This window comes from Columba livia, chromosome 3 (genome assembly GCF_036013475.1).
Source record: "Columba livia isolate bColLiv1 breed racing homer chromosome 3, bColLiv1.pat.W.v2, whole genome shotgun sequence".
Lineage (NCBI taxonomy): Eukaryota > Metazoa > Chordata > Aves > Columbiformes > Columbidae > Columba > Columba livia.
The window spans coordinates 117,480,323-117,497,254 of NC_088604.1; the positions used below are offsets into that span (position 1 = coordinate 117,480,323).

The window sequence follows — 16,932 nt, forward strand, 5'->3', positions numbered from 1 at the left end:
TCCATGCAGTTAACAGATCAATAAAAGTCACGGGCACGATGTTTTACATATTCTCTAAGCTAACTATGATTCTTATTAATTCCCTGCCACCAAAAACCAAACTCTTTAGTTCTGGGTGTAGAGGAATGGAAATAAACTTCTCTAATCAGCTCTGCAAGTCCTGCTCCCCACTCCACACTAACACTGAGTTCTTTGTCATGTGGAACAGTTATTTGCTTTTACACTGCTCTGCAATCAGGGCTGGCAAAGGCAGGCAACAATTGAAAAGACACATGGAAAGCCCTTTATACAGTATACATTCAAGAAGAAGAGTGGCTCAAGGCTCCAAAATAGAAACTTGTTTCAAATTACAATTGTCTGGTACATTTATTTACAAAAACTATTGTACTATATGGGAACAAGTGTGGTTTATTACCCAACCTGCAGTCATTCAGGACAATATCCTGAAGCCCACTAACTTAATTTCCTCACCCAAAGAGCTGACCTATCTCATTACTCCCCTGAACAGATTTACCAACCACACACAATTCTGAAGAAGATGGTAACAGAGAAGACACCATAGATACAGGAAAAAATCGAAGGATAAACAAATAGGGAGCTGACATTCATTTATTCCCCAACCCACTCAGATCCAGAATGAGACAGAATAAAATCAGGCAGATGTGACCAGAAAGGGGTGAGGAAGAAGAAAAAGGTAGTGTCCCAGCCAATGATGCAAATGGTTATGGGTTATCAGGTTTTTTAGATGTCACCCACAGCTGCTCATGCCAAGCAGTGACTTGGTTTCTGTCACTGTTATCGCAAATTCCTTGACTAGAAATGCATGGAGTGGCCATAACCTGGCAGTCCCAGTGTGCTGCATATCATAGCAGTCTAAACTTCAATGAATAATTTTTAAAAGGACTTTTAATTTCACCTTTAAAAGCCCCTCACCCTTTTAATTGTTGACTTCAGGCCAATCCTCTACTTTCCTCCAATTTCACGGCCTCACCCGAATAATGTGGTCATTCTATACCTACTCCATTAAATTGCCTCCTAACTGGCTGTACAACCTAAGACCTCACATTATCAATATTCTTTATTTTCTACTTTTAAACAAAAAGGTTTCAAATTTATGCCCACAAAGTGCCACAGAGAACTTTGGGATCCTTACCAACCAGGCCCAGCAGAAGACAGGGACAGAAGATCAAGGGACAAATCCATATTTAAGTGCCTACCAAGTAAACCATATCAAGATCTGATTTTAAATGTGGGTCCCCTTGACTACATCTAACATTAGTGAACAAAAAGTGCCACTTCTGTTTTAACGTTGCTGACCAATAAAGACTATCACACAAAGCCAAACAGCAAAGAGGGTGGCGACCTCAGTTTAGTTCCTTTCTGACTGTCCATCCAGGTTTCCTAAACTTCACAGCATTCCCAGGACCAGGCTGTGCATCCAGCCACAAGGGATGGAGCCTTTTACCCTCCTCCTCAACGGTCACTGGTAAAACCTGAAGAGACACGAAGCGAGAAAGAACAGCTACGTAAGGGTGCACCGCTCTGCCACCTACGTCCTGGGCTTTGGACCTTGCTCCCAGAACTCTCTGTACTTTATTCAGTACGTATTAAGGCAAGGGCGTAACACTATTGCTGCTGTATTTTGTGCCAAGCGCAGTTCAGTGTTAAAACGATCGGTGTACGTAACAGGCTGGGACTAGTGTGCCTGCGATGCAAGTATCGGGCGAGTCCTGCCATAGATGGAAAGTTCCTAATGGATCTTTAAAGTACCTACAGAGGAATGAAAAATCAACATGTACGTTGTCAACTAGCAAGGCCATGAGTCAGATAAGTATGTGTTTTAATAAATCATACATAGATAATGATGATGTTTCTAAGAAACAGTTGCAGTCAAAACTCACATCAACAGATTTTTAAAAGAACAGCAGACCAGCCTTTATCTTCAGCTCTTAGAGCAGACAGGTCTCACGACACCACCTTATTAAGCCAGACTGCTGTTTCCTGATCATGCCTTGGATTTTGAGAGACATTGAACATCCCCAAATATAACCTGAAAGTATTTACACACATCATTATTTCATTTCCTCCAACCTTCTGGAAAATTCCTGCCAAACTGCTTCCAAACACAAAGCTAAGAAATGCAGATCATTTCTGGCAGAGGCAAAATACTCTGCAACTTTTCTTTCACTTTGGCGAAAGGGCTTCAACTGTGGTTAAGCACAGGTGTAGGGCAGTGGGCAAGGTGTGGGGAGAGTCCCCACAGAGAGTTTTCTCGTTACCCCACAAGCCAAGGGCAGCGGAGAAGCAGCAAAGAAGGCATAGCAAAACCATAGTTCACACATGGTCAGCAGATGCGTTAGCTGTTAAATTCCGTAATACATTGGGTGTACTCAGACTGGAACCAAGCGGGATTACCCAGACAATTAGTACTATAAATTTCTTTAGACTGACAGCTGAACTGTGAGAGTATCAGTTGTCTGGTTTTGCAATGAACCACTGAAATAATTTGGAAGGGTAAACATGAGTTGACCAGACTGGTAAACTGAAATCCCACTTGTTCAACAGGAACATGCAGGAAGATATTCTTCGCTATTAGAGTGGTTAAAGCCTGGAGAAACGTTGGTGATGGCACCACACGACAGAAGTCATCATTCTGCTAATTAAAGACTAACTTCCTACAAGTTTCAAAGCACCACCTTGAGTGGGATTTGTTTCTCAGAAGCAGACTACCCAGCCTTGCTTCTCAGCACCTCCATACTCTTGGGCTAATTATAGCTTTAATGCATGTCTTGATTTGACTGCATGAGTCCTGATTTGTTGTAGATGTTGCAAAGTATTTTTTCTTTCTTGACTGCATAACAGGAGAAATAATGGGAAAAATTTATAGCTAAGGTAGCCAAATGCCAAGCAGGGAGATTTTATCTCCACCAGAGTGTTCTTATGTGATGCTGAGCAAATCATTTAAACCAGTCTGTTTATGGTGTAAATGCTGTATTCTGATTTTGAAGGAATAGTGGATTTCCACATTTCATTTTCTAATTTTGAGAGATGCTCAGCCCAAATTCATCTGAAGTCACTGGGGAGTCATTCTGAACATCTGACTGAATAGTGCTATGCAGTCTGAAAATTAGGTCCAACGTATCTAATCACACATTGAAAATTACTAAGTTTTTAATGTTTTTCTCTTTTTTTGACCTACAACAGTACAATTGGGAACACGTTTTGTTATCTTGTGAAAATAAATTAAAAAGTGTTTATGAAGCATTTACTTTATAAGAGATAAAAGAATCCATAATAATTCAAGTTAACTCTTGATTTCACCTAAGCCTTTGTTAAAAGAAAAAGGCCTTGAGCACTCTCAAACATTAAAGTGAAGAAAGCATACAGTGCACAACTTCAATTCACTGTTAGCTTTTCTTTGCCATAGAACTCCTCATTTACTTCAGAGTTGTTTTCTGATTTTCGGTTCCCCTAGTCCCTACCAACACTCCAAAGGCCTCAGACGCTACAATAACAGATGTTATCAAGATCTTAAGCACATAAAGTCCTCACCAGATCTTCTACAGCAGGCATCTCACCCTTCTGCAGGGGACCCAAATAATTTCCCCCCCAAGCTCAAGTCAGCAAGAGCTTTCCAAAGGAGTTAACTACATTCAGGCTCTGGTCTTTATTAAATGTTAACCATTGAGAAATTTTAAACTCAATCTGATTACTCTCGTGTGTTGCAAAAGATCAAAACCACAACTTCTACTCATGTAGATAAAATATTTTTATTTAGCACAGAAATGATATTTGTTTGCTACATAAAGATTAGCAACAAAATCTCTAGAATGTTAGACTTCTTTCCTCCAGACTGAAAACAATCAGAAAAAAATAAACTCTCCTCAGTTTATTATTTTAGTTTCATAGGCACAGAACAATGGTGGTTCATTTTTCATGGCCTCAGTATGCACTGTAGTGATAGAATTGTGCAGAGTTTGAAAGATAATAAAAGGGCAGGAAAAAAAATTCAAGTTACTTGAGCGTCAGCATCTTCAAATCACTTCTGAAAATTTCCAGGTTTTTTCTGTTTGATCTTAGCTTATCCATAATAATGATACTATGAAGTTATATTTACTTGAAAGGTTAAAGGGGATGTATCTCATATTCTTAATAATTTTCTTTAAAAGCTTCTAAACAAATAAAGAAGCCTGAAAACTTTACATAGCACTCACCATCTGAGCTCAAAAATGTTTATTATAAAGATGAAGAACTGCTAAGGTATTAAAATAAAATTTAAAAGACCTGGGTTCATTTTTGCAGCTCACTGGAATGAAAACCTGGTGAAGTGCTGTAGCCACTAAACAAGTGCTACCTATCAGCAGGTTTGCTTCAGTAACTAAATATTTATAAAAAATATATGGCTGTAAAATTGGAATACTGTCCCTCAATTCAGATGCAGTTACATTACCTCACTAATACACCTAACTTGCAAGTAAATAGTGTAAGCCACAGAGAGACCAGTCAAATTCTTTATGTAAAGTACATATTATCACTAAGGAAGATAAGAAAGCCTTTAAGCAAGAACTGAAAACAAATCTATTTTTGGATACACACCGTCATATTAACTTGCTACAGCATGCCAACTCCTGCTCTTCAAAAACATCAGTTCAGCTGTGCTCTTGCTCGAGCTATTTGTTAACTCAGTTCTGTCCACCTTGTTCCCACTACAGGACAGAGAAAAATAAAGCACAAACCACAAGCAAGGCAGGTTTCAGCCCCTTCAGACATAAGATCAGTCCTGAGAGACGCTGCTCTTTATATACTCAGGTTCCATTACCCTCCTCAGCTAGCAACACATTCTACCATATTAAGTTTAACCGCCTACAAAAAAAAAAAAAAAAGCCTCACTTAATTGCATCCTTTTTTATTTATTTATCAAACTGTTTTAAAACTCTCATCAAGAAGAGCTGTTCTAAGCTGGGTTTCAGTACAGCAGAGTGGATCAAGTCAGTTCTTCCTTAAGCATGTTCTCTCTCACAGATATTGCTTCTCTCCAGGAATGAGAGAGCACATCTGTTCAAAGATCAGACCGGCGCTTAAGGGATTCAGAGTCTCTTCCTGGAAGCAGGGGAAAAGTGGCTATAAAGGCCCAGCTGAAGGCAGCATGAAGAAACATGATTTGAAAAAGCGAGTGTTCAGCCAACTGGCATCTTAAACCAGAAACACACACATTCATACATCCACACAAAAAAAACAGCACCACATACCACCACACCCAAGCACCCAGTCACTTTTATCTTTCACCTATTCAAACTTCAGCTATTTCTGTCCAGTGCTTTGCAAATCCAATGTACACATCAAGAACAAGAGTTAATAATAAAATTTGTCTTCCTATCTATAATGCTATTCTAGAACAAAACAGAAACAGCGTGAGCAAATGCAAAGTAACAGGACAACAGCCATCTCTTTTACTTTAATGCTTTATATCCCAATCCAAAAATGGAATTTGTGCATAGGCTCTGTTAGGCATTGGATGGTGGAAGTGGTATTGCATCCAATCCTGATGCACAAGTGTTACTTGTCTTGCAAAGCCAGAGCTTTTCAATTGATCCTAATGCTTTCACAATTTAGAAACTGAAGATGGTCCGCAGAGGAAATGGAGTTTCAAGCCTCGTGAGCTGCTTGCATTCCACCTGCCTGTATATGATCTTGAGAGGTTGATGTAACCTTTTCCTCCCCTCTGTGTAATGCTCAGGTAATTCTCTTTCAAACTGGATCATCATCACACTGCTGTTCCTCAGAGAGGAGGTCCATCTAACATCACTACCACACCGCTTATTAGCAGCCTCACAGCTACTAATTAGACACAGAGCTACTAGAAGCTCAGGATGGGCGAATTGGTTTGAAAGGCTGTATCACTACAGCTCTTGTCAGATGCTGCAGCATCCTTCTAAAAGCCAGCAAATACATTCTTTAACAACTGTTACCCTGTACACCATGAAATTCCTTACACATCTCTCACGCTCTGGTTTAAATCCTTTCAGCATTCCCATTAAAAAAAAAAAAATACAAAAACACATAAGTAGTGTTTTTTGTTTTATTTTTCAGTGGTTTATAACTCAGCTGGAACAATTTTGCTTTGGGCTGAAACTTGGTACAAGTCATAGGAATTCACCAAAACACTCTTCTGCCGTATGAAATGCGAAGCAAAGTCAATAAAGCCATCTTTAAACTGCAAAACAAAACAGCAGGGAAGTGCCTTGGACAGGAATAAATGCTGCCCTGATGCACAGGCAATGCAGAAGAACTGAGCTCCCGTTCTCACCCAGAAACAGTAAATAGAAAATGGTGCGTAACACGCATCAGTATGTGAGCCTCGCTCTTCTGAACAGCCCTGTTAGCATAGCAGAGCCAAAGTACTCATTATGGTCAATTCTATTGTACTGTTACATTTTGTAGTTTACTATTTCTCATTACAGCCTATTGTTTCACTAGAGAGTTTGTCATGCTTATTTACATGAGAGACCACAGAGGTTCAGATTAATAATCATCATTTTTAAAAACCCTTCAAGCAGATTAATTTGATAGAAAACAAAGACTCTGAAGTGGTTATTGGTTTACTTAGTGCCAAATACTTTTTGAAGTCACCAAACATGCATTCATCTGAAGACTTCCTTACAACTATAGCACCAAGGGAGACTCACAGCCCTTGAAATCTTTGATTCTGTGGGGCTTCCACTGCTGAAAAGAAACGCTACAGGCAAATTACAGGGGCTGGGGGTTGGGAAATGCATATATATGCACGCAATTCATGGTCAACAATGAGTTAATGCTAGCCTTCTTCATCACAGCGTGGCTAAATAAGCATCAACTTTCACAAGGTTGCTGATGAAAGCACTCGCTAAGCTCAACAGGACCCTTTCTCAGTCTCAGATTCCAGGCAATACCTGTGGATTACTGAGTAACACCTTTAACCTGAAATGCACATATTTTGCCAGAATTTAGCTATATTTTATTACTGCAGCCTCTAGGTTTGCAATTGAAAATCTTTTTCCAATTATTCTATAGCAGACAGGTTAGCCACTGAACATCCACTGTGCACGGAGAACATCTCTCTTCTCCATCAAATTCAATGTGTACAATACAGTACTTGGGAAACAGCACTTAAACTAATCATTTTAACTGGTGCTTAATCTCTTGGCCTTTCGTTCTGAAGACTTAGATGACTGCTAACTTGATTTCTGTATATACCTGTGGAAACTTCTTGGTAGCTTACCAAAAATAAAACAATAACGGCAATGGCAAGGCTGAGGTTATGCTGCCTTTTCCTGTACTAAGGAAAAGATCAGCTGAAGGAAAACATTTTCTCAGGCAAATCATTCAAGCTTAGTTCCCATCTATCTTCTGAACATGAATAACCTGTGTCAAGCCAATATTTACTACTGCAGACAAGGTCAGGTTGCTGAGCTGTTTAACGTAAATAAAATTTCATACTAGAAGCTGTCCAGTTTTTTTGTGTTCTTTGCCTCCTTGAGAGTGTTTATCACAGGTTTACAGAGGTCAGGCTCACACATTTGGTTGCTGAACAGGCTGAAAGCAATAGCAAAACAGCGATACGTAACAAGACAAGAACAGTTGTTAGACACAAGAACTGCTCCTTCACCTTTTCTCTCTGTTGTCCCTCCAGTTGTTGCTGTGGATGTCTTTAGTGCAGCCGAATTAACAGAGAAAAAATACTCAAGAGCTGCGTTAAGGGTCTCAGAACGAGTTATCCTCAACAATTCTGGCATTCGAACTGCCTGCCTTCTTTCCCAACCACTCCTCTACCACAGCTCAAGTCTCTCTGTGCTCATCTTCTCCTGACACCATCCACAGACAGACTTTTGGGGGCACCCACTCCCCCATGCACAATTGAGACACAAATGTCCTATGTCTTATTGTAGCAGCAAGGCTAACAGAGGACTCATCCTTCTGTCTTCCTTCTCCGCAGCACAGCAGGCTTACTTTCCTGCTTTGAGAAAAGGAAGGCTAAACAGAGAAAGGCTACCTTTCTCTGCAACAGTCCTAGGCATGCCCTGCAAGAGAAGAAATAAATCCCAGCTGCCAAGCAGCTGTGCTGCCAAAGGTGAAGTGAAAACCACACTCTCTCCTACACGAGGCAATACAAGTGTAAAGGGTTGGGAAGCAGCAAGTGGTAAGGGGAAAGCAGATGTGATTTTGAAGTAAGTTGCATGCCCTAACGAAAAAGAGTGCCTTCGCTGAGGCAAGAAGGGTGAGTAGGGGTACACAAACGGCAAGCCCTGGGAACATGTCTGGGGCTTGACAATCCCACTAGAGAGAGAGAACAGGAAGGGCAGGAGCCAGAGGAAGGATAAAAGCCGGGAGGAGGAAACCGGAGATGGAACAAGAGATAAAGAACACGTTGAAACAACTACGTTACGGCAACAGAGGTGGCAACATGCACACTAAAACAAGGGAGGCAAGGGAGGAAGACGCTCGCGAAAGGAGCCAGCCCAACACAGCTCGCCCCGGCCAAGCGAAGGGAGCCGGGAGAACCTTCGGAGAAACTTTGCCCGGCGGACGGCCGGCGGTTTACCAACGCCTTTCGGCTCGGCCCGGACCCCACGCGGCGGCCGCCCAGCCCGGGCAGGGACACCTATCGCCGGCCACCGCCACCGTCCCTGACCCGCTGCCAACTCCTCAGCCGCCTCAAGTCCCGCCGCGGGACAGCCCCGCCGCCTGGCACCTGCCCTCCGCCCCGGGCAGGCGGGCTCAGTGCCCTGGGGCCGGCCCGCCGTGGCTCCCCGCCGCCGCGCAGGGCAGGGCCGGGCCGGCCGCGGTTCCGGGCGGCCACAACATGTGTGCCGGAGCCCTCCTGCCCGATCGATGCGCCCTACGCGTTGCATAACCCCGCCGTGCCCCCTGCGTGTGGGGCACGGCGAGGGGAAGCGCGGAGGAGAGGAGGGAAGCTACTCACATCGTCCCACTTGACGAATTTGATGCCTTTCTTCAGGGTCTCGGAGACGCAGACGGGCTTGAGCTGAAGAGCGTGCACCCCTGGCTGTGCCCCGGCCATTTGCACAGCATTGACGCGCTCTCCCCCGGAGCGGAGAAGCCGCGGGAGGCGGCCGCCTCAGCAGGAACGCCGGGGCGCCGGAAACGGCCCCAGGAGAGAGGCCGGGAGCTGCGCTCGGCGCGCCGGGAGCGGGCAGGGAAGCGGCTGCCCAGGCAGCGAGAGGCTTCACTGGCGCCGAAGGAGAGACCTGGCGCGGCAGCGGCCGGGGCGAGCCATGCAGCGGCACATCCTCTATATACAGCCGGCTCGCCACGCACGCACACGCCCGCTCTCTCTCTCACACACACACGCACGCAGGGGCACGGAGCGAGCGGCGCTGCCCGCTCCGCTCCCTTCCCGCCCGCCCCTCCTTCCTCCCCGCCAGGCTCGGCCCCCGAGGTTCCCCCGGCCGAGGTCAGCGGCGCTGCGGCGCCACCTGCCGGCGGCACCCGCCACGGAGGCCGGGCGAAGGGCCTCGGGCTCCGGTGGGCGGGGAGGCTCCCGCCCGGGCTTTGTCCCGGGCCACCAGCGCCCGGCAGTTATTATCATCGAACTGCCGGCCCGGTCAGCCCTCTCGGTGTCCCCCGAAGAGAAAAGGACAACGCGGAAACGCGTGAAAACGCACTGAGGGAGGCTCTGCCTGAGAAGGGAGGAAAGCTGGTTATGTCGCTTGTCCTACGGAGAGATGCGGCCAAGGAGCAGCTTCGGGAGGGGTGAGCACAGGGTATGCCGAGGGCAATTTTAGGAAACAGCTATCGCAAAAGCAAAGCGGAAGGGCAACGCTCGACCTACAAAGTGATGAACGGGATGCCAAAAGAGAAAAGAATTAAAGGGAGGGGCACATACAAGTCCCATCAAATCATGATGCTTTAAATACACAGAAATTGTTTTACCAAAGCTTTTTGCTCTCATAAGGTAAAGGGGCATCCTCAGACCAAAGTCACATGATCTCAATTCTGTTTTAGGTATACTAAATGCAAAAGGCATAAGACAGTAAAATGTCCTCCAACCCAGCAAAGTTCCAAATCCAGGGTCTCTAAAGAATAGAATTATATGTGCTCCACAACTGACCTTCTCTTTGTTAGAGCTCCTGTGCAGTTGTAACAGATAAAGCATCAGATGACACAACTTTGTAGAGGTTTCCACTTGACCCTTATGATTTAGGGGCATGAAGTCAAACTTCTACTATAGACACAGCAAACAATATAGAAAGAACACCTTCAAAGAAAAATTGTTTCAGTTTCAGAGGAATGATATTTCAAAAAATTACTAAGTAAAAAATATACATAGTTGGAAGGCAGAGATGTTCCTTTTTTAATTAAAAGGCTACAAAAATGGCAATTGGACAACTCTTACTGTTCTACAGAGTTGTTAAAGCTCTTCCTCCGGGCCTCTTCCAAATTCTTTCCCTTTAAATAAGAAACTTTTCATTGCCTTTAGTGGGACCTGAATCTGTTCCTTCACGGTGGTCCATGCAGGCACCATACACATTCCAAGCCAAATTAATCCATTTGATCTATTTTTTATTCTTATCAATCATGCACATGCAGGTATCACATCAGTGAGGATGCAAGTCTGCTTTCTTACTGCTGTGCTTTAATTTCTATTCATTTCCCATGGCTTAGAGAACATATCAAATTCTGGGTTTGACTTCACTGAAATAAGTACAGGATTACTCTACAATGGGGTAAGGGAGATTTTCAGTACCATTTTTCAAAAATGCCTTTTCATCCCAGTATATAGTGTACAAAAGAATAAAAATAAGATATTAAAATGCCCCAGAAAATAAGAGCAAAGAGCACTTGATGCTACCATACTTCTCTATGATCCCTTAAGCACTTGTATTCACAGCAGTCTGTCAACTGGAAGATTTAAAACTACCATGGATGACAGCACCTCTGTGGCTATTTTCTCAACAAGTCCATAGCACATTTTCACTTGGCCTGGCCTTCTTCACAGTCTCTGTTAGAGAAATAAAATTACAATTCATGATGATACCTTATGGGTCCTGATGATGCCATGGACACCTGGCAATCCATTAGTCTGAAATGGAAGAGGTGATCAGACTCTGATATCAGTATCCGGTATTTCAGATATGAAGTATTGTTTGGAGCAATTTTGTAGCTTTTCAGACTTCAGTATTTAAATCTGATGGTATTCGGCTGAAGAGAAACATGCCTTTTATATGGCATCTATCTAATGGATTTTTCATCAAAAGGAGGAAGAAGCACAAAAGGAAATGGCATTATGTCTGTGCCTTTAAACAACAGTTCTGGAAAGTGCTTATGATTCAGCCTTTGAAATCCTGGGCTGGGTGAAATCAGTGGGAATTTTAGTTTCAAGCCAGACAGCTAGCTTATGTGTTATCACTATTGCTTAATTAGCATCTGCTCCAGCTAAGAATACATTTCTTGGTATGCAGTACATATTGAAAATGCTTCAATTCAGTGCATGTCTAAATTCAAATTTTCTTCTTCATAGAGCGTGGGATCAGTGACCTGGAAACCAGCTGCACTCAGCTGGATCGCTGTACCTAGAAAGTGTGAATATCTTATCAGATGATTGGACCAAGTCTGGCAAAAGAAGAACCAGATGCCTTTTTCCAAATGTGCAGTAGGCATCACTACTATGCATATCTTCAATTTCTTATCGTCTCCACTCCTTTTAGCTCCAAAAATTAAAGTAAATATGTACTGTTAGAAATAAACTCAGAGGACTTATTCAGGTAGTTATTCAAAATTGTACATATCAGATGTGATACATGCTGATCTTATATTGCAGCAGGAACTGATTTCTGGATGTTTTCTTTTTCATAGGTTCAAAAAAATCTAAGCCTAGACAGTGAAATGATTGCCTTGTGTAAATGATACACATTAGTTGGATGCAATATACCTAAAAAGCATTAATTTTTTATATAACAAACTTAAGTATGATATTTCATTTCTGGGGGAACACACTGAAAACACAGTATCTTTTAGATGCACATCTGGAAGTGTATGTAGACAAATAGGAGAAAGGAACAATAACTGATGTAAATAACAGATGGCATTGATCCAGGTCAGGTCAAATAGAGATATAGCAAAAGCTATACCAAAAGACTACATCATGAGGTGATACGAGAAACGCGTTAAAAATAAAATTTGCTCTTAGAAAAATGTATTAAATTCCAGTCACTTGGTATCCTGAGTTTATTGGTGTAAGTCTGCACTGTGAAAAGAAGCAGTGTCCTCAGCCTTGAAAATGCTTCAGTGCAATGGCACACCTAACATACTAAGAGTTAAACATAAGCGGCAGGTTTTGCAGAATTTGGGATTAAAGACACTTCTGGTGAAGATTAGTTTATATGATCCTAATTGCACTTTAAATTGAGCCAAATTATACCTCAATTATCAGTGGGAGGAGGGTCGTTAAGTTGTACAGAACAACTCTCCAGAAAAGAAATAAAGGAAATTTGACCCCATCTCTGATAACAGCATGGTTGTTCTAAGAAAAGCAGACAGTAGAACTCCAATCTTACCAATGAGAGACGAGTGCCACAAGGTGTAGTGAAACTGCCGTGTGTGACTGTCATGTTAAGAAATGAAACCTACTAAAGGCAGTAGTCCCAAGAGAGAGAAATTTTTTTTTAGTCACTCATTTACTAAAATAATTCATCTGTTAACTTAATACTTCCATAACCTCACAGCCAGAGGCCATTGGAATATGTTTCTATTTCATCTGATCCATCTACTAGATACTGTATGTAAACAGCATCAGCAGTCAGAAATACCTCTTATCTTTATGAGTGAGACTGAGAACTTATGTGGCACAGCCACTCTCTATCAGGTGACTCTTCAAGAGTGAATATAAAATTCTGGCACACAAAACACCACCATAGCAACAAAGACAGCCTGGCAACAGCAGCTGCTGCAAGAAAAGAGATTGGAAAGGGAGGGGAATCTTGTACAAAAGTCCATTTCCTGTCAAAATAATTTTAATTTTTTTTCTTTCATAGAAGCATCACAAATGTCTGTAAAATACTGTGAGAATAAAGCTAATGCACAATATTTGAAGTTACAACACAGATAGTGCCTTTGTGTTTATGAAATGACCTAGTCACTGCTTCACTCACTAGGCCCACATTTTATTCTGGATAGATTGACCTGATCTGCAGCTGGCACCTACAGATCTCCAGGCCATAGGAAGCGCTCCACGGTTCTCTGTGCAATGCCTTATATGAGGAAGAATTAACCACCAATGGACAGAAGACCCTGCTGAACAGAATTCCTGACCCACTGGCACTCGAGATCTCCACCATGACTCTTTTCAGGTCATGGCAGAATTAATTCATTACTGTGGCAATTAGCAGAGCTCTGTGCATGTGCTTTTCACTAGGGCCATCTGTCCCTGACCCACTGATGTTCCAGGATCACTGGCCTCAGCCCATCCTGTGGTCCTTTTCTGCTGCCCCTCCATCCCATGGGACCACCCTCACAGCCCCGGGCATTCTGGCCCCCAGGAAGCCACTGGCCCTTGTTTACAGAAAAATAAAATGAAAAATAATAAAAAAATCCCACCCAAACTATTACCAGAAGACCAAATTAATGCAATACTTGCACAGTTGGACCCACAAGTCAAAAGGTCAGTAGGTACATTCCCTAGAAAGTGTTAATTCACCCTTTTTTATGTAATACAACCTGTTCTTGCTTCCCTGTTAAGTTTATAGCTTAATACATTTTTGCAGATTGTTAAAACTAGTCCATAAAATATATAACATGTTTAAGAATGCTGAAGTTAACTGTGAAAGATTTAATAGCCTACCAGTTTCATTAAATCACAGCTGGTGTAAACTGTCAAAGTTCCACTGACTTTAAAGCTTTGCATTTATTTATACCAGTGTAATGGCTACACCTTTGCTTTTTTTTCCAGCTCTTAGCTATTGTCCCAGCTGTATATGCAGATTGGAATCAACTAGAAAGCAGACTGTCTCACCTGCTTTTATTTACATCCAAGTTTAGCTGTGAGTTGAACTAAAAAACAAAAATATTAAGTAGGTTGGCAAATCAGAAATTGCCTTGGAGAAATCCCCAACCCTTTTGGAGACTACAAAGTTATGTGCTCTGGACTCTGTAGCTGCCAAATTAACAGGACCTCTGTGCTTCATGCAAAGAAGATACTGCCTGGTTTCTGGTTTTCTTTCTTGCAGTGCCTTACTATTACAGAGGCCGTCTCTCATGGTATCTTTTGGAAGCATTATGAGAGAGTCAGCGTGACTTTCTCTGGATTCTCTTCCATAATTCCCAGATTATTCCCTCCATAATTATGTGCATTGCTATAACAGCGATATTCTGCTTCTAGGAAAAAAAATAGCCCTCAGCCGTTATTTTCCATCACCACAGCAGAGTCATGCCTCATGGAAGGTAATGAATTTAAACCTAGCTTACAAGTTTGGTAGTTTTTGAAAAATACATTAAATCTAGAAGCAGGATGGTTTGTCTTTGGATAGGATGAGAAATTATGACTCTGAAAAAGTAAATTTGGTTCTCAGATCTGCCCCACTCTTCTTTGCTTAGACTCATATGAGTGACTTAATCTTTCGGGTTCCTCTAGATGATTCTGTTGCCCATTCCTCAAGGCAAGCAGCCCAGCATATACATACCCTGGATTTCTAGAGACCACCATAGCACAAGGGCTTGGTTTAAGTAGTTCAAAAATTAAGGGTCTGTACAGCAGCAAGTGTATTTCATTTCCATTAAATATTTCTATAAATGAGTTTATGATTCTTTCCAATGACAACAAATTAAAGAGAAATTTTGTGTTGAATTTGTTGCATTGGCAATTCAACGTGTTTCCAGTTTAAGATTTCCCAAGTGCTGTTGTGTCTTTTGATACTCCTCATGAATTCAGTCAAAAAGTTTTTGATGGTTTACCTTACCTTGAAGTAAAGCAGCTTATTCAAAATTTTTTGTCTTGTTATAATCCACTAACATTTTTCTCTTTTCTCAAGGAGCATAATACACTATTCTGAATCATCACAGACTTCTCATTCCCATTCTGGCTATTTTACAGAACTTGCAATTGTAAAGGATGAAATTTCACAACTGACAAAACATTAGTCACAAAGCAACAGAACACCATTTACGTAGTTGAAAACAGTTGCTCTGAACTGTATTCCTAAGGGTTGGAGCAATTTGTTGCAATGTAAATCTGGACCCACAATAATTCTTAAAATGAATTATAACTTGATGGCAAAAAAACCCCACCAAGTCCTAGTTACATTTCAGAAAAGCAGATTTAAATTTAATTCAGTTCTTAACATTGTTAATCTAAAAAAAAAAAACAATACTAGTTACCATAAAGCTCAAGCTGAGCTAAATAAGCTGAAAGCTACTATGGCCTATCCAAACTCTTATGCTGCCTCACCACTAATAATTTTAGTGAAGATTTTTCAAGATTTAGTGCATTCTCTTGTTTAAAACAAAACAGTGTCATTCACCAGGAACTAATAGAAGCTGCTGCAGTAATCTAGGCTTTAAGTGAAAGCTCCAAAACGAGAAATACAGGTTCAGTGAATGGTTCGCTGATGTCTTGTACTGTGACTCTGTGGCAAGGAAAAAGCACTAACAGGTAAAGCACTTGGCTGTCTGGGAGGCAATCTGCTCTAACTGGATGCCTGCTGAGCAATCAGAAACAACATTTACCAACCTCCCAACCAGAAGACATTGTTAGAAGCATGAAGACATTGTCAGAAAAAGGCAGGAGGTTAAACAGAGGAGGAAAAATGCCTCTTTAAAGAAGACCACAGGTTAAGTCTTGATATTTATGAGCAAAACATAGCTAGCAGGAGGAAGAGAGGAAGAAACAGCCCATGTCTCTCTATTCCATCGTGGTACAAGATCACCAAATGGCACTGGTCACCTTACCCCCATTTTATTTTCACATTTTGTATTGGGCATTAAGCTCCACAGTACCCAAAGTCCCCTTGTTCAAGGAAAAAGATTGATGAAGAGGACTAACAGCTCAAACTGAAGGGCCCAATCACGTTTCAGTTGAAGTCATTCCGTGAGCTTTGATGAGAGTTCAAACAGGCCCTTTGAAACCAAGTAACTTGAATGATCTCGCAATTATCCTTTTACAAGATTATGCAACAGTTTTGATGAAAGATGATGATTAATTTGGGATTCAACATTCATTTTCCCAGTAGTCTTGTAAATATATAAAGGTCATGACATATTTCAAATAAGGAAGAAAAATTATTGTGAAGAAAACTCTGGTTTCGGAGCAGCCAGCAGATACACAACTGTGAACAAAACAAAGCTAAAAATGAACATCGCAGACTATATTAAAGAGTACCTCCTGACTTCTCTAAGCACAGTGAGATTTGCAGTAGTCAATAGGCAATATCTGGCACACGCACTGATTTGAATGAATATTCCCACCAGTGTTGCCAGTATTTCATTAATCATATGCAAAGAGACTGTGTGCTTACAAAATTAATCTGAATGAAAATATAAAGAAACTATATTTATTTACTCAGAAGAATGAAGAACAAAAGACATTATTTGTTTTTACAGTGCCAAGAATGTTACCTTACTCATAATCTGGTAATACACCAAGCGCTCAACCATGAGTATAGCCTCATTTTGCACATATGCATTGTTAGCTGTTTGAACAAGGGCTATTTATTACTATCTAAATCAGCAACACAAAGAAAGGAAATGTGCTCAGAGTGTGCATTATCACTCCCCTAAGAGACCACAATCTTACATGAAGTCTTAGACAAGCTGAGAACCGAGTCCAGATTTCCAAGAAACCTAATCAGACACTGTTTCTCTGTTCTCTTAACATGCCTCCCAGCACTGATAAAAAGCCACAGATGTTTTAGATATGATGCAAGAACTAGCAGAGCAGTATAG

At 41.7% G+C, this 16,932-nt stretch overlaps 1 protein-coding gene across 3 annotated transcripts in view; it reads right to left on the reverse strand.

Moving 5' to 3' along the window:
• PLCB1 (phospholipase C beta 1) overlaps positions 1-16,932 on the reverse strand; it is a 405,394-nt gene that overhangs the window by 351,952 nt on the left and 36,510 nt on the right. For 2 of the 3 annotated variants that reach the window (XM_065059870.1, XM_065059871.1), the window contains exon 1: positions 8,960-9,407. The exons of the other annotated variant lie outside the window; for it this stretch is intronic. In XM_065059870.1, the coding sequence (XP_064915942.1) occupies positions 8,960-9,058 (99 nt within the window). In that variant the 5' untranslated portion in view covers positions 9,059-9,407. Of the gene's footprint in view, positions 1-8,959; positions 9,408-16,932 lie in introns of those variants that run through there. 3 annotated transcript variants of the gene reach the window in all.